Genomic DNA, 19,166 nt, shown 5'->3' with positions numbered 1-19,166 from the left:
TTAATACATTAGTATTTGCATTTCTAACACAGCTGATCTACACCCTATAGATTTATCTCACAAACCTTGGAACAGTAGAAGCTGAACAATATCTCAAATATAAATGGAAATTTATCATAAAGGGGTTTTGCATTGAGGAAGCTTTCTCCTATAAAAAGAGATGAAGACAGTGTAATATTGTAAGATACTTTTAACAGTACTTTTGAAGATGTGGACCTACTTTGTACCATTTCAAAATTCCTTCAAACTGCATGCAGACTGTAGCTTATATTAGGGCAATTTGGACCTTCAATGCATTTTGCTCAACAATTTACATTCTACTTTAAGAAATTGTTCTTAATCTTAACATAAATGATTGTAAATACAAATGGTAAATGTGCAAAGAAACATTCACATACGGGAAAACAAATTGAATTACTTGGTGCAATCATTTATGTTTGGATTATGTCATTCTAAAGTGCTAAAGTGCAACAAATACAAAACACCTTTTCCTAAATGATGTATACCAGTTACAAATTAAAAGTAATAGCAAACTGAAGGATGCAATTTGGTGATTTTTTAAACTCACCATGGAGCTGGTAAGTCACCCACATACAACAATGCACTTTGTAGACATTTGTCAAATACTGCAATGCCCATACTAAGGCAACACATCCCAGGAGTTGGCAGTCATGCTATCAGCAAGAATTTGGCTACAGAAACAGCAATGATTCATCATACATTCTAGAAGCACTGTCGAAACAGCAAAACAACATACTGCTATTTTAATCCTTTAAAGGTAACAAGGGTTTAAAAATAATAATTAAAAATATATTTCTATAACCAAAGCAAGTAAGAAAAATCGTAATTCTAATGCATTTGGAAATATATCCCTATTCATTTGTGATAGCTATTAGAAACTTTTTTTTCCCCAGAGGACATAAAATAGTTATTTAATACAAGTGTCGGCTGATTACTTACCTCTCTACTTTGTAATTTAAATGGTCAGCTTAACATTATAGCACAAATGTTTCACAACAGGTAAATGAAAAGTCACTGGTTTAAAAATAGTTTAATTTAGGTTGCATTCAGTTTTAAAAATCCTTTGTAGTTATTTTTAAAATAACTACCAAAACACGTTTTCGTGAATGACCCTATAGTGCAAATATATGATTTTCAGATTACCTTCTGAATGACAAGCCAGACACAGTTATAGCACTTTTTTCAATATACGCATCATATTTGTTATTGTCCCAAAACCCACCAAGAAAAATTGTTTCTCAGCTAACAGTACTTGAAGACTTGCAAATAATGGTGCAGATCCTGACAAAAGCTCTCAAGTTACCTCTGATGTGAGTGCTCTTATCTTACTTCTGCAAAACATTCAAGTTAGACACAAACACAGGGAACTTTTGTCCCTGAAATTATAAACATATTTAAGGACTATAATTTTTTTTTCCATAATAATTAGAGTGAAACACTGAAATTATCAGTAACATTCTTTCGCTATCACCTTGCCAAAGATGCTAAAACCCACCTCTTTAGAGTTTAAAATGGAATCAGCCGAAAGCATTTCAGTTGTGCTGCCCTTTGTCCCTTTACACAAACGCACATCGTGATCCCTTACCTTTTGGAAAATGACTTCATCCTGCCTTCTTTTCTTTTTGCTGCTTTTTCTGATCCTCTGGTTTGTCCGAATCCATTTTGTGACCTGGAGTTCAAAACCATAGCGGTTTTTTAGGAAGAAGATGCAACCTGGGTGCAGCTACTCAGCATTAGTAAGAAGCTATAAACAGACTCGAGACACGTTTTTCCATTGCTTCACTGGAAAGAGGAAAAGCATTTTTCCCATCTAGAATGACATGTTCTTAGGTAACCTGCTTAGTTACTTGTGCATGGTCAAAGCGAGATGCTGCTCTTCATCCTACGAAAACACTTTCCCTTCTGCTCTTTCTGTAGGGAACAGAAAACTTACAGCTTTCAGCTTAAGAAATTTATTTTATTTTGCATAAAGGAAGCGTGCTTGATGTCAGACCAGGCTGCCAGATGGACAGCTACCACTGCTGTGCGCAAAAATCCTGGGGAAAACCTCTGCGCCCTACCTCTTACACCTTTTACAAAATTTATTTCTTGCCACCCACTCGAGCGTTGCTCCAGACTACCAACTCCAGCTGCAGACAGCGGGGTTGTTGTTATTAAATAATAAGGTAACAGCACGTGGGTGTGTATTTTTTCCGCCCCCCCCCCCCCCCCCATAAGGATGTTTTACTCCTGATCCGAACGCGGGCTTGATTTTATTTAAATAGATTTTATAAAAGCGTGACGGGAGGGGTCAGGCGGAGAACTCGAGGAGATCCGCAGGGGATGGAGCAGGGGGATGGAGCGGGGTGGGGAGCGGGGGGGGCGGCCGGGGTAAAGCGAGCACCAGCCGCGAACGGTTCTCCCCTCACCTCGCCGCTCACTTGCTGGACGAGCCGGCTCTCCTTCCACGTCTCGCCCTCCTCCAGCAAAGGCTACACGGGGGGAGAAAGAGCACGGTGAGGCGGCATCCCACCCCGACAGCCTCGCCCCGAGGCACCCGGCACGGGCTGCGGGGCGCCCGCTCCGCCGCCGCCGCCACCCCCGTCCCCGGGCCCCGTCCCGTCCCGTCCCGTCCCTGCCCAGGCCGCCCCGCAGCCCTCGGTCGGAAATGAAACACCTCCGCGGGGTCCCCCGCCCCCGTGCTTCGGCCCCGGAGCCCCGCGGAGAGGAGGAGCCTTGCCTTAAAGACGTAGGGGACGGGAGGCACCGGGGCGGCCTCCGGGGGTCTGCCGCGCCGCCCCCGGCCCGGCCCCGAGTCCCCCCCGGCCACGCTGCCCCCGGGGACGGCCCTTGCTAGGCCGGCACGGGTGTGAGGAGCACGGGCTGATCCACAGAGATCCATTCCTGTAGCTCACAGGGTGATCCACAGGGACGCTCTCCTGTCCAGCCCTTTCCTACGACCCCCCCCCCCCAAGGGCATAAACGGGGCGAGCCCGGCAGGGTCCGGCGCCGCTCGGAGATCTCCCCACAGCTTCCCTGCCACCTGAGGAACGCGGCTCTTACCGCGAACGGCCTTGGGAATCCTGAAACGCACCCTAAAAGCGAGGGCCGAAGCAGCCTTTTATTCACACCCCAGCGCAGCGAGCCCTTTGCTGAGGCCTCGGTTAAACGCTTTATTCAACAGCAGGTGATTAAATTTAGGCACGGGGCTTCCAGCAGATGTTTCTGCGGCTCTCTCAGCCGGATATTCAAACTCCGCTGCGACGGGAGCCGACCCGAGTTATGTCAGCCATGGAAAATCTGACCACCAGAAATTCTTGGGTTAGGGCTTTTTTAAACGCCTTGTGTTTAGCACTTGAAACAAGACACACAAAAAAGGCAGACCGAGTCCCACCTGGTATCGTTAAGGTATTTTCTGTATTTTAAAACTAGATTATGCTCTATGTGTCAATTCCCTGAAAACTTCAAAAGAAAATCTGTGCTTTTGTAAAAAAGAAGGCTTATCAAAGCAACTGCTTGAGCAAACTCCCTCTCAAGTAGAAATAGATGGACTTTGCAAATAAATTTAAGCAAATAAAGGTAGGTCCAAATTAGTGTGTACTAAATCTTGACAGTATCCCTTTAACTTTATAACAAAAACAAAACAAAAAAAAATCACCTCTCCTACTCTTTTTGTTTCACTGCCACAACATCCTTCTTTCAAGATCAAAAGCTATAGATCAAAGCTGAGATCAAACTCAATGCTTTAAATAGAAGCAACTTCACCATGACCTATTATACAAAGAACTTTTTAATAGAGCTATCACAGTAGAAAATCTTATTATAGATTTTTATTTCACACACACAACAGGTCCACTTAAAACCGGTATCAACAACGTATTTTTATTTCGTAAAACAACAGATTTTCCACTAAACAGTAGCTCTGGAAAGCTGCTATAAATTGACTCTTGAACTGTGCGTGTCTGAATGAAGAAAATAATAGAGCACAGTTCAAAGAAACCGAACAAGAACATGAACAAAAAAAATGATGTTAATGGCAAACACGCATTAATGCAGTTACCTAAAAAACAGCGTTCCTTTAATCAGTTAGCAGATTAGATCATGTATTCCCACAGAAGTTATGGGAGGGACTAGGTCATAGAAAAAGTGAGACACGCTTTCCCAAAATACTTTAAAGAATTACACTTCCTCGCTTGTCAAAGGTTTGGAGAAAACTAGGAGAAAAAAAGTTAGAAGAGACGCTGATTTTCAGACCCAAAGACCCTGAGGCTGGCCTGAGATGAAAATGCCCACATACTGAAACAAACAGAATGTGTGTTAAAACTCAGAAGTAGCTCCTCTTTTCCTGTCAGTAGCTGCACAGCAGTGAAGGCAACTCAACAGGAGCTGTTACTGATTCTTATAATGGTAATGTACCTTGTGGAGCCAACACCTGGGGTTCCCTGGTGCTGGCAGCCGTGCACATCATAACTTCCACACTCATCTACTGTAGGATGACAGCAGTGCTGCTTAAGATAGGAACTAATGTGCCCATACAGACAGACTGCAGCGTAAAGAAAGCAGTGAGAGAAGCAGGGTGGGCTGAACGAGCTGTGGTCACAGCACACCAGCTGTGCAGTCAGCTGTTAACTCTACTTATTCGGGCTTCAGCAAGATTTATCTCATGATCAGAGTAGGAAAAATTGCTTGGAAAACAGGGGGAGAGAGAGAGAAAGAGAGGGAGAATAGAAAGAATGAAAGGAAGGGGAGGGGAAGACAGCACAGAAAAGATTATTTTAAGCATATTTGATCTCCAACGTGTTCTTCCATACCCCAAAAGGAAAGAGCTTACACTAGATAAAAGGGCAATAGAACACCCAAATTAATGGGATTGTGACTCCCTCATCCTTCATCAACAGTCCTAGTTGCAGTCTTCACGACTATGACCTGTCATTCTTGAATCTCCTCACAACTGAAATTAAGGGTCGAGTCCATCCTGCACGTCATTGTTGGGCACACCTTCTTTCAGAAATTGCTAATGGAGCTATCCTTTGTAACACTTAGATTGGGAGCAAGCATTTATCCATCTCAAAGCATGCTAGGATCCTTCAGTCATGCAGCACCAGGATTAAAGCAGGATTTTGAAATATGTGGGGAGAGGTAGCACTTTCTACCAACTGGGTGAAGACAGGCCCAATATCCTTTGTACATGACTTCGATAGGGATTTACACATCAGTTATTCTTCAAGTCAGACCAGATCCCAAGCATACAATGAATTTTCAGGATTGTACATAGGCTAGAAAACAACAGGATATTTATGCAACAGGCAACCGTTTCCTTTTCAATGGAAACAAAAAATGATTTTATATTGCTTAGGCTGTGATGACTACTAATGATATTTCATGAATCAATGAAAAATCATAATTGCACACTTTGCATGAATTGTCTATAATCTCAGCTGGTCTGTGCCACTCTAATGCTAAAGCATTCAGTATTGGTCAACCAAGGTCATCTTATCTATGGAGGACACTGAATCGGTGCCATTTTGTTTGCTTGCAGCAGCTTTCAGATACTGGAAAGCAAAAACAAAAAATTGAAAAGAGTTTAATAAAACTATTTACTGTAAATGAATTTCAGAAGAGCTTCTACAAAGCTGAGGATAATAACTAATGCAGTCGAGTCATATTTTCCAGTCTCTAATTTCTAGAGGTTCGACTTTCCTCTCAATTGCTGAATTTTACACTGTGTACACGCCCACATATATATATATATACATATATATATATATTCAGATCTATGTAGACGACAGCAAGAGAAAAGAAAAATTTTTGGAAAATTGCAATAAATTAAAAAAAAAAAAGATTTTATCCAGAAGCTAACAAGAGGATTAATAATGGCTTGAAACATTGGATTATACAATTCCCCAAGGGCAATATTTTCAAGCCTTTTAAAGACCTACTGTTACCAAAATTTGGCAGAGACACTCTGGAGGCAGTAGGCTACCACTGAAAATCAGAGGGTGGCTGCTGCATCCACATTGCACTGCGTCCACTGTGTACCCCGTGCATGTGTATAAATACACATCTTCCCTACATGTTCATTCCTTCCATTCACAAGCATGTCTCTCTGAAAGTCCAGAGAAGAGGGAAATTTTCCAGGCAGTGAAATGTGTGTTTCTTTCAAAAGCCCTAGACCACTGTGGAACATGGTAACTTGTTCCTGTCACATATAATATTTAATCACATATAATATTTACCTGAGCTTCATGGCCAACTCTCCATTCTCCTGCACTAAAAATATCTCAAATATTATTTACTAAAGTAGTATTTGACTTTTCATTATTTCATATCCAGTGTCCAATTTGCTAAAACTACTTATCATGGATGCTAAATTGGAGAGATTTCATAAATTTAGAGTACTCTTTACTAATCAACACAGAAAATCTGTTTTCTTGCAAGGTATCACAAAAATATTTTAAGCCTCTGTGAATTGTTTCCACTAGGCAAATAAAACAACAGACACAGTAAAAACTAATTGGTTGCTAACTTCTGCTCTTTTCATTGTTTTTACAAGCAATGGATTAAAATCAATGTTTATGGCAATGCAAGCCTGGCTGTGCACATATTTGCTTGCAAAAGAGATAAAAGATAATAAGAAGTTTTTTTTTTTAAGTATGTAAACAGTAAAAGGAAGACTAGGGATAATGTGGGTCCCTTGCTGAACGAGGGGGGTGCTCTGGTAATGGGAGACGCCGAGAACGCGGAGATACTAAATGCCTTCTTTGCTTCAGTCTTTGCTTCAAGGACGGACTCCCCCCCGGAACTCCTCGACCCTGGTGGGGGGAGAAAGGGGCTGGGAAATGGAGGGCTCCCCCATGATTGATGAGAGAGTGGTTCGGGAGCGTCTGAGTGGGCTTAACGCACACAAATCCATGAGTCCCGATGGGATGCATCCACGTGTGCTAAGGGAGTTGGCAGAGGTGATCGCCGAACCGCTCTCTATCATCTTTGAAAGGTCCTGGAGAACAAGAGAGGTGCCCGAAGATTGGAGGATAGCCAGTGTCACTCCGGTCTTCAAGAAGGGCAAGAAGGAGGATCCGGGAAACTACAGGCCAGTCAGTCTCACCTCTGTCCCTAGAAAGGTGTTGGAACAGCTTGTTCTGGATGTCATCTCCAAGCAATTTTGGAAGAGAAGAACGTTATGAGGAGTAGTCAGCATGGATTCACCAAGGGGAAGTTGTGCTCGACCAACCTCATTGCCTTCTATGATAGCATCACCAGCTGGGTAGATGGGGGGAGAGCAGTGGATATCATCTACCTTGACTTTAGCAAGGTTTTCGATACTGTCTCCCATGACATCCTGATAGCAAAGCTGAGAAAGTGTGGGATAGAGGAGTGGACAGTAAGGTGGGTTGAGAACTGGCTGACTGGCCGAGCTCAGAGGGTGGTGATCAGTGGTGCAGAGTCTGGCTGGAGACCTGTGACTAGTGGCGTTCCCCAGGGGTCGGTGCTGGGTCCGCTCTTGTTCAACATCTTCATCAAAGACCTTGATGAGGGAATAGTGTCTGCCCTCAGCAAGTACACCAATGACACAAAGCTGGGAGGAGTGGCCGACACGCCAGAAGGCTGTGCTGCCATTCAGCGAGACCTGGACTGGCTGGAGAGATGGGCAGGAAGAAACCAAATGAGGTTTAATAAGAGCAAGTGTAGAGTCCTGCACCTGGGAAGGAACAACCACATGTATCAGTACAGGCTGGGGGACGACCTGCTGGAGAGGAGCTCTGAGGAGAAGGACCTGGGGGTCCTGGTGGACGACAGGTTGACCATGAGCCAGCAGTGTGCCCTGGTGGCCAAGAGGGCCAATGGGATCCTGGCGTGCATTAAAAGGAGCGTGGCCAGCAGGTCAAGGGAGGTGATCCTCCCCCTCTACTCTGCCCTGGTCAGGCCTCACCTGGAGTACTGTGTCCACTTCTGGGCTCCCCAGTACAAAAAAGACAGGGATCTCCTGGAAAGAGTCCAGCGGAGGGCCACAAAGATGATACAGGGCCTGGAGCATCTTCCCTATGAGGAAAGGCTGAGAGACCTGGGTCTGTTCAGCCTGGAGAAGAGAAGACTGAGAGGGGATCTCATCAATGTGTATAAATACCTGAGGTGTGGGAGACAGAGGGATTTGGCCAACCTCTTTTCAGCGGTTTGTGGGGATAGGACAAGGGGTAATGGCCACAAGATAGAGCACAGGAAGTTCCGCACCAACATGAGAAAGAACTTCTTCACGGTGAGGGTGACGGAGCCCTGGGACAGGCTGCCCAGGGAGGTTGTGGAGTCTCCCTCTCTGGAGATAGTCAAGGCCCGTCTGGACGCCTACCTGGGCAGCCTGCTCTAGGGAACCTGCTTTGGCAGGGGGGGTTGGACCCGATGATCTTTCAAGGTGCCTTCCAACCCCTGCAATTCTGTGATTCTGTGATATTTGGCAAGTCTCTGTTCAGCATCTCTGTGTAAAAAAGGACCTGTCCTCCCTCCCTTTGCTGTTTCCACCCCCTGCATATGTAGGTGGGAGAATGGGAGCTTGGGAATGTGAACTTGAACCAGCATTGATCAACCAGGCAGCAAACCCTTATTGTTCTTGAGATACCAAACATAACTCCTTTCTAGTAGGGATAAGCTCAGTCATTCTGCACATAACATAGCTTTTGTGTTCAGCAATGCAATTAATAGGAAAAGGGAATCGGAACGACTGCTAGAGATTTGTTTTGAAAGAGATTCTAATGAACGAATGTGTGGAATCCAGTCCAACTTTATTTTAGAAATGGAACATTATTTCAAATGCACTTTAACCTTTCGAACAAGCTATTACTCATTCAGATTTACTATACTAGTACTACTGTTGTACCTCTAAGCTGGACACACATGGTGCCAATGGACATCCTGAGGGAAAACAGAAAGATGTTTGTGAAAATCTCACCTTTGACTGGAGAGGTATGCCAGTGTTTTAGCAGGTCATTAAACTAAATCCAGTGAAGTATCCACCTCAGCATTATTGCAGAAGTGCATTCCAGCTCTGAATCTCAGAAGCATTTTTTTTCCTGAATCATTCAATTAATGGGTAAAATAAGATTACTAAAATTATAGTTTAAACTTCACTTTTAGAAATGAGAACAAGGGAGGCACTGAAATGTTATGGCCAATATTTTCAACTCTAACATTTAAAAATGTACATCTACATTCAAGTTACTCAGCACTATGTAGGTGCCAAACCTGAGGAAGCCTGTTTTCCAATCTTGGAATGGAAACCACACAACAATTCATCAAAATGCTGTTTTGATGATGAATATCTCTGTTTTACCCCTAAAATCAGCAATCACATGCAATCCTGAAGAAATTTACCTGAAACCTTCTAAAACTGTAACAATGTTCTAAGATATGCCTGAATTTGAAATATATATATCTGAAATAAATTTGGTGATACATCATTATAAGCAATTCTAATTCATCATTATAAGCAGATATAAGCAATTTTCTTGAGTTTTTGAATGATCCAACAAACAAAAACACACCAGTGCTGGACCTTGTTTAGCAGTATTAAGTATTATTTACAGGAACAGCTAAATAAATTATAATTACATTTTATGACAATTACTTTCTTTAGATCACTTTATCCTCATTATTATTATTTAAATAATAATAGACCTTTTAACTTATTTGATACTTTGCCACAAACAAAATAGCGATTTTTTCCAGTTTGGTCTATCTAGAAAGACTTTCAGATGCACAATCTTTATCTAAAACAGCTTTCAAAGAGTTTACAGTGTAGAGAGAAAGTCTGTTTGTGCAATCTGTCTTGGTTTGTGTCTCTTTGTAATTCAACTCTCATTCATGCATGTTTCAGAACTACACAGTATTTTCCTAAATCCCATCTTTTCTTTTAAGGAAATGGGAGGAAATGTTGACAGTACAACTACTAATTTTTGAAAAAAAAACACAGCATTAATGATTCATATTGAAAAAGTTTTTTCTCATTCTCTTGTTATCATTAGAGATTCTATGAACTGATATATATTGTTGATCTATGCTAATTTAACTTTTTAAGGACTTTGGGAGGATCTTTTCATCTGCCAATCTGCAAGCAGTTTAATATCAAAAGGACCCCCCACACCTTTTTTCTTTTTTTTTTTTTTTTTTGATGGGAAGCATCTATTTTTCAGGGTAGTAATTGCTAAGTAGCAATTACAGTTCCTTCAGATTAATTTTCAAATATCTGTTCATTAGAATTCAGTATCAGTCAGTTATATTCCTTGCAGTGATATGAAAAAATACACAAAAGGCTCCATGCTATGATTCTATGATCAGATAAAATAATCAAAGATAAGGTGAGTAGCAAACTCCAGTGCTTAAGCAGCAGCACTTTATTCTTGTGACTAATACTTATTACCAAGTTTGAAATGAATCTAACATTCGTAGTTAAACTTCATTAAATAAGTATGAAAATTTATACCTCTTCATAGCCCTTTCCCATTTTTTTCCTCAAATTACAAGCTTAAATAAGATTTTTCTACATAGGAGGTCGCATTTGCTGCTAATGCCTACAAATTCACCATATCTCAACAAACAACACAGATTTCATTTGTTTACCATTTCAGTGTTGACAGCCACAAATATGCACTAATATGCAGTTATTATATATATCCAGAGAGAAAAATTACAAGATAAGGCATGACTAGAAATATCAAGCATTAACATATGCAAGCTTTCAGTTATACTCTAATACAATGAGCAATTTTTCTGCTGAAAATTTTTCCAGTACCCTCTGTAAAATTTGCGTGAACAACTGCTAGGGATAGTTACAAAGCATAAGAGAATTCTTTTTAAAAATGTTTTAATTTGTTTGGTTTGTTAATAATTGACTTTAACTGCTATGCCATGATGCATCCGTGCCACAGCCACTACGCCTGCAGAGCTATCCCTTCATCTGTCATTTTCTCTTAGTAAAAGGAAACAGGAAATCTATAAAGCTTATAACTGGGGCAAAAGCCAGGAGCCGTCTTAGTAACAGACTGCTTCATGAGAAATCATATTAAGTGCCTGAGCTGCTGCTGTAACATCCCCTAAAATTTATGAAACCACAGAAAGATATTACCTACATTGATTTAGAACACCGCACAAACTACATTTTAATTTTTTTTTTTAATAGTTTATGAAGTTTCCTTTAGTTATGCATTCAATTTCTTCAAGTAGGACAACCCAAGAGCCAGTCATATATAAGTAAAACTAGAAATGCTATGAATAAGTGAATATTCACCACTGGAATAATTCTTTCGCCCATGCATTTCCAGAAGTATAGTTGGTTTACAAGTAACATTAGTAGGCAGAGCTTAAGCTACTTCTCCACCATAGTAACAAAAAATAGTGCGCAGAGGAAAAAATACAAATTCTTTTTAAATGGTAAATTCTTAGTATTGTAACAGGAGGCTGTCTTCCAATGTTCATTCAGAATTAGAAATCATGGAGTAGTATTCTCCCAACGCTCTCAGTAAGATGCACATGCTCTGAAATACCTGTTGGCAGTACCTACTAGAATCAGGAAATACCATTTAAGCTAGAAAATGGGATAAGAATTGTGCTGTAACAGGATGAAGCAGCAACTCAAGAGGGAACCTGAAGATCACTTTTGTAACACAAGGTACCAAATCAAATGCACGCCCAAGGAACACTCAAGATAGATTTCAAGTTTACCAGTAAATAATACCAAGCTATGGAACCATGTAGCTTCACAGAGGGGATAAATAAAGTGGTAAAACTGGAATGAGCAAAAAAAGTACTTGTAGAGATGCAGATACTACTTGATGTTAATTCTTCTACTACTCATTTAAAAATTCCCAACAGAGTTTAAAATAAACATTTTATGTTTATTTTTTAAAAAGATTAATTCACTAGGGTAGAATAAGCAATTTGCATAAAAGTAACAGGACAATATAAAACAAAGACAAATCTGTGCAGAATAGAAGAAAATCTTCCTCAACAAGCATGCAGTCCTTTAGCTTTAAACTCTAATTAAAGTAGGGCAAACCCATTACACAGACTGAAAGATACAACAGAAACTATACTTCAGAGAACAAATTGTCAGTGGAAGGAATGAAGTGGACTTAAGTAATTTCATAGGTGTTTTCCCACTCTAAATACTGTTTGGTATTTCTGATTCTACTTGCCAGCTTAACTCATCAGCTAAAGTAGTGTTAAGTCATTACTAGCCTTGTGCATGATGAAAAGTTGCTACAGTGCCCCGGTGAGTCACTTCTGAGACAGAACTATACACTGGAGGTTGCTGATACTTGGTTTGATAAATTGTATGTTCAACAACACAACATGCTTCACCTTATTTAACACCACCACAATGCACTCCTGCAAAAAAAATCCTCCTGAAAGCTCGTATTTCAGAAATGCTTGCTCTTCATCTCTTATGATCCTTTTGTTTTCTGTTTAAGAAAACCTTACTGCACAGCAAGCTTCAAGAGAACCACTGTGCTGTGGTACTCTCCCATTTATGAAAAGATTGGCCAGGCAGTAGCACATACCCTCCTTTTATAGGATTAACCTTTAATGGTTTAGAAAATACAGAAGCTGAAAGTGTAAATTGGCATGCAGAATTCTTTTTTTTTTTTTTTTTTTATGGCAACAGGCCAAATTCTGTTTTTATTTATCAGTATGACTCCCTTAACTCACATAGTGTTACTTTTGATTAGTATTGGTATATATAAGAGCCTGGAAACTGGCTCAGCTGGCCCAGAAAAGGCAACATGCTTTTTCAAAGACTGCAGTGGTAACAAAGATTGACTAATATTAAAGTTTTGCTAATTATAAACTACAAGTATAAAGGAGTGTATATATATAAATAGATACATAGACATATTGTTCCCTGCACAGAACTGGAGACAGGACTAGGGATGGCAAATGATACAAAGCACAGGTACTTTAGATAGATTTGGATATAACCATGGAAGAAAACTCTTAAAAACATTTTGGTAGGTACTGCTGCAAATGAGCTGAGCCTGGCGAATTTTCTTTGTATTCAGTTGCTGACATGAATTTCCTGAGCAAAACCCACCAAAACATAAAATCACCTTGGAAACAAACAAAGACGGTAGAAAACATATAAATTCACATATGGGAAAGATACAAGAGGAACTATGTTCCGATGTAATTTTCAGAATGGACAGCATGATGCATACTTCCCGACCCCGTAACATAGGTTAATCTTTTCAGTAAGGAGGTTTCCACTCCAAATGCAGTGAGGTCTTAGATATTATTTGTAAATCAAGAGACATTTTAACTACCAAGCTACAGGACATAGAGCAGTCAGCAAAGTAAGGGCGATAACCAGAAAATTGCCAAAACCTGTGCAGGGCACAGGACGCCGCTTTTCTGTCTTTGAGACATCTTTGGAGCAGAGATTCACCAGCTGCATTTCGGTTGCCCCATCACACAAAAAAGGCAATCAGCTGCAATGTGTACCTCACAAAGTTCACACTGCCTGGCTGGCAGGCTCAGCAATATCATTTCATCCAGAGGAGCAGACAGAAGCCTTCCTCTACAAACACCCTTGTCCACTCACCTAGCAACCCATAAAAGAGAGTAAATCAACTCTGGTGTTCCTGGGCTTCTACTTGATGCAGGTAATTCAACTGAACATAAGAAAGTGGATTACGTGCCTATGCCAGCCCTGATATATCATGAGAGCTAAGAAAATAGTTTGCTGGAAAGATAGTAATTTAAATACTTTTTAAGGGGGATTCTGTATCAGCTCCTGTACAGCACACTAGTGTATTTATAGCTCTCTAATCAGTAAATACAGTCATATTTAGATTACAGATACTAACAACATATTAGGAGCTACTAAGCAACCTCTACAGTTTTGATTTCAGGAATAAGGCCTCTCCAAATGATTTAATAAAGCAGTAAGTGAACAAGGCTTTGTATTCACTGAATGATAACTCCATTTCTTTCAGTAAAGTGGAAACCAGTTCCCGCAAGAGCCTGAGATGTGCTGAAGGCAACAAGAGTAAATTGCCAAAAAGGTTATTGATGGGGGAGAGAGAGAGAGAGACAGAAGAAGTCAGTATGCTGATTCTCAAACGAACAGAAAATTAAATCAGCACTATTCCAGTTGGCACTGCTGATTTTACAGAACAGCCAAACTATCAGGGAAATCTCTTTGGTTATTAACAAAAATTTACAATGATTTACAAGCCCACTGAATGTGCCAATATTTTTGCTATACGTTTTGCTTACACACCCAATAGATACTCCCAGGGTATTATGAAACTACTTGCTAGACGTTCTGAACAGCCCATACTACACACTCACGTAAACAGAGAGTTCAGTTTTCACACTAATCTCTATTTTCAATTATTTAGTCTATTCCCACCTTCCTTATTTGTGATTTTAGAGTTGACTGTAGGAAACTGGCAAGGGACATCTTCAGGGAGATGCTTAAAAATAAAATGCCAGAAAAGTCTTTCATTTCAGGCAGCCAGTTCAGCATCTTACAGCAGTAACTGTGCAACTTTAGTTTCTGTGCAATACTTGAAGCAGCTGTTCTGCAATCTGTTGAATTTTCTATCAGGAACAAAACCTTGATTGAAATATAGTATTAAAATCAAAATCCTTTTTCAAGAAATGAACGAACATCTAGATGCATGATGATACTGCCCCTTCCCTTCCCCTCTTCCAGTTAAAGCTAATATTCCTTTCAACAGTTTTAGAGCAAAAAGCAAATTCCATAATGATTTTATGGTGTCTTCAAACATTTCGATCTCAGGACAAAACTTCCCAGAGAACCTTGTACAGCATAAAAAGAACAATGGAGGTGCATAATACCTCTGAAGCTGACAAGAACTCAACCACAGAGTTCAGGTATGGCTCAGGTTCACAGATCACTGCTTATCATTTTGATCCATTTTGACAATTCTACTTGCAAATGTGCTCAGTCCCTAGAGCCTCAGCCACGCTGCCTACATACCTCTCACTTTTGCACATACAAATCAGGTTATCATTCTAACTCTTAAAAAATGGCAATGCAAAGTGGAAACAATGCAAGCTCTAGTTAAAATAAATTCCAAGCAACTTAAGCAAAGCCAGTTTAGTGCAAACCAATTAGAATTAGAGCACCAAATATAAAATAAAAACATATTTTGGAAAAAGCTGTTTTAGGAAGTTTTCTACAGAGATACCTTTCTTTGGCTGATGCCAATTTTGTAACAAAAGCAATATATATAGTCTTCAAATACCACAGACTACTAAGTATTTTCAGTTCACATAATTTAAAACATTAATATGAAAAGTTCTTGACATTAAAAGCAGGAAGTAATGCTCGATTGCAACTGCAACAGAGTTGGAACCCCAAATAAAAGTTATCTGTGCAGCAGATTCACAAGCAACTCACACTATTCACAAAGTATCAAGTACAAATAATTATATTTAATATTTAGTGAAGTCATTGCTGTTCATATGACTGTCAGTAATTTATATAATGACAACTATGAGCAATGCTCCTAACATTTAGTAGAATCCAGAATTATACTGTAAAGCATACTTCCAAGTGACTACAATATTAAGCAGTAAGATATATTTTGTAAGATTTGTCTTTTCGCAGGTTCATTGAGATGAAGCAAAAACCTGTGACCACTAAATGCTAACAGTCTATGAATGGTGTTTAAAGATTTGGAAATCAGTAATCAGCAAAACTGTTTATTTTAAAATAAAGTATGATATAATGTGCAAGTAAGTATGATATAATGTGCAGGTCTCCACAAAGAACTGAGAACAGATATTTTGTATTTACCTTTGGTATTCCAGAAGTGTCAAGCCAGTCTGTGAAGATACTTTCAACAGTTAACCCAGACCTTGAATAAATAAACAAAAAAGTTAGAAGACACACACAAAACCAACAATTTTTCATGTGACAATTAACCACATAGAAGCTGAGCAAAATCTTGAATTCCAAGTACTAGCTGTAATGCAGTAATAAATTCTGTATTTTTTAATGGATAATACCATCAGAGGTGATATGAGCAAGTTAAAGACAGATCCATTTTTTTGTGTGTTTAAAAAAAGGATAAATTCAGAACGTATGAATATTGACAGAGAAAGTGTAAGATGGTAAAATACAGTCATGAAACAAATTATGAACAGGTGTTTGACGTTTTGAGTAGAGTGTTATTATAGAAGCAGCCTAAATGTAAATACACGAAGATGAAATGAAACAAAGTTTCTTTAAACTTAAGGATTTTAAAAGGCACTGATGGATTTTAATCCTCAGAATTACTGAGTATCTAATATATTTCAGTTTTACTTTCATCTTTTCTGCACTTTCCCTGATTATGCCCTGATAACATTCACAGGGAAGTCACAGTATAGTCTGGAGACTCAGCTACGATGAACTATAAGTAGTTTGTCATGATCAAGCTGTATGGACTAAAATAAACACATGCTAATTATGTGTGCATTCATTAATTTTACTTCCCCTTTTGTTTTTGTAAGAAACTTTTGTTGAATTTACTTAAACCCAGGTTAAAAGCTTCCCAAATTACAGAGAAGTCAATTTAAAAAAAAGTAAATTAGTGTTCATGCTGCATTCCAATACTGAAAATACTCAACACTTGAGTAAGCTCTCTATGAATGTAAATATTCTGAGAAGCAAAATTGATGTGCACAGTCCTGTGCATAGTAATGCCTTGGCAAGATTCATTGTAGTACTTGCATCTACTTTCACGTGTATAATGTAGACTCATAACCAACAAAGCACCCATGAAAAGAACACCCGTTTGAGGTCTGAAGTGGGAAGACAAGCATCTCAAGGCAGTTTTTAATAGAGTTACATGACAAAGAAGCCTGTTTGCTTTTTTTTTTTTTCACATACCCTGACAAAACTCTGCTCATAATTCTGATCATAAAGGAGGCTTATTTATGTACTGTATCAGTGACTACGAAGGATTTGTAATGAATCCATCAGTCATTTTTACTGAATGATTTTAAAACACCTTAAAAGATTAACTTTCACTATGCCAGTGGGAGACGGATCAATCACTGTTATGCCTGACATGCAAATGGGAAAACTAATGCTTAGAGAGCTTATGGAGTCTCAAAAAGCAGTTAAGCAATATGCTATTGGATGACACAGTTGACACAGTCAACACAGTTATAGAGTAAAAATTTCCATGTGTTTACTGATCATAGTAATTACTTTTTCTTTTTTTTTTTTTTAAATTGGCTAGTTTCTTTTGGAGTGACCAAAGATTTAAATTATTGATATTAACATGTGTAGCAGCAGCACTTATCCAGACATGGATTATAGCCTGACTTAGATATTCTTTGATGAATCCAAGATGAGAAATTTACCCTCCATCTCTCAGCAGTGCTATGCGTTGTATTCCTCTGAGGTAGAATTAACAGTTACGTCCTCCATTCCACACCTTCATGCTGTTAGATCTTCCATCCCTACTCTCACTTAGCAGATTTCTGAAGGAAGCCTCATTAAAATGAGCAGATCCACTTGACAGAATAAAATTCTGCTAATGTGAATAAATGCTGGGAGTACCTGATGAAAATAGAGAGTCAGCTGACTATGCATTGAGTCGTTCAACGGAACCACAGAAAATATGCAATCTGGTCCTAATAAACTTCTCCAAAAGGAATTTTACACAGGAATTTTGTAACAAAGGCAAAAAGCAATCACCAAGGGCCTTAAACATAAAGAAGCCTGTACTAACAAATGCTGCCCTATGTCTTTCAGCTACCAGCATATGCTTGTATACACAAGATATAGCATCCTAGTCAAAATTGTAAGAAGATGCAGATTAAAGAAAAAGAACATTTCTGTCACAACAACAATAATGCCATCTAATGCTTTCAGTATCTATTCTTTTAATAGTTTTTTTCAGTTTTTGAGCAGTTGTATATTTTGGTGCAGACCAAGAAGGTTTAATGTGGAAACACAACTAGCCTATTCACTGCTAGTAGTATGTTTTGACAGTTCATGCAGTTTAGGTCCCAGCCTTTCTTCCAGTGTCTTTACAAGTAAGGGATGACATTATTAGCCTGGCTGAGATGACCTAAAAAGTCCTACGAGAAGAATGATTTTCAAAGAGAAAAGGAAATCGACAAAATACATCTTGTAAACATTAGGAGATGTTACAGTGCCGCAGACCAATAAATAAATAAATAAATCCCTCATATCACATGATTCAAATAATCTCAGCATTCAAGCAGAAGCATTTTTACATGGCCAGGATTCTGAATTTTCAGGAAATTGCCATTCTGCATCTCTGATCACTATGGAAATTGATTTTACACAGGTAACTGAGCATAGACACCATGCTTGTAATGGGGTGGTGTTCTACATTCAAGTGAATTACTTATGTCTAGATTTGGTCAGCTTTTAATAGTACCTTGCTATTTGTGGAAATTTAGAGCATTTGGATGCCAGATCCTCCATGCAATGTTATAAAAATTGGTGTCTAATATAAGTTAGTTAGCTGAGTCCTTTTCAGAGGGAATGGAGAGAAAGCAAAGTATCTCCAAACAGCCAGTCAATTCACTTTATTTGGGATAAGACGACATTTTTTTCTTTAGTGCTTCTTCCTGTTTGGTTAGTGCAGAAAGCACTTACAGGACTAGCTTAAAACTGGACACACAAATTTTATATTTTTATATCAAAGGTAGATCAGGTGGATCACACCACTTACTTTGTCTCAAGTAGCATAATCAGAATAACAATTTTTTATTTATTATTGCATGAATCAAAACCAACACAGCTTTATGTTCCAATGCAGAACCAGAGCTAGCAGCTAAAAAAAAAAACAAAACAAACAAACAAAAAAACAAAACAAAACAAAAAAAAAAACTTGTGCATTTAATTGTTTTACCTAGGGATAAGAAACACAGCTTTACATTGCCAGTTTCTCCATTTCTTTTTCAGAACCTAAAGAAAAAGTCAAGATTTTCTCAAGAAAAAATAAATAAATCTATGTGAAATTATAACACTGCTTTTGCTATGTAGTACCTTTATCCTTTACTTATTATATACTGCCCCCCCCCTTTATTTTTTTAAGCCAACAATGGCTCATTTCAAAACACTGGCTTTGAAATAAGCTAATGAAACTGAAAGGAATAGCACTGTCCTGACAACACACTAA

General features: G+C 39.1%; 1 protein-coding gene across 19 annotated transcripts in view; it reads right to left on the bottom strand.

The window, feature by feature from the left end:
* The window catches only part of AOPEP (aminopeptidase O (putative)), a 198,495-nt gene that overhangs the window by 75,350 nt on the left and 103,979 nt on the right, over nt 1-19,166 (bottom strand). For 8 of the 19 annotated variants that reach the window (XR_013943187.1, XR_013943188.1, XR_013943189.1 and 5 more), the window contains 3 exons: nt 15,815-15,875; nt 2,430-2,492; nt 1,607-1,690 (listed from right to left, as the gene is read on the bottom strand). Coding sequence is in view for 7 of the 19 variants with exons in the window: in XM_080573008.1 (XP_080429134.1) it covers nt 1,607-1,690; nt 2,430-2,492; nt 15,815-15,875 (208 nt within the window). In the remaining 12 variants the exon portion in view is untranslated. The other 11 variants (XR_013943191.1, XR_013943194.1, XR_013943193.1 and 8 more) reach the window with 8 other exon arrangements.

Source organism: Anser brachyrhynchus (genome assembly GCF_964034855.1).
Source record: "Anser brachyrhynchus genome assembly, chromosome: Z".
NCBI classification, from domain to species: Eukaryota; Metazoa; Chordata; class Aves; order Anseriformes; family Anatidae; genus Anser; species Anser brachyrhynchus.
Note: the sequence above shows the minus strand (reverse complement) of the source record. Positions and strands in the feature narration are given on the sequence as shown.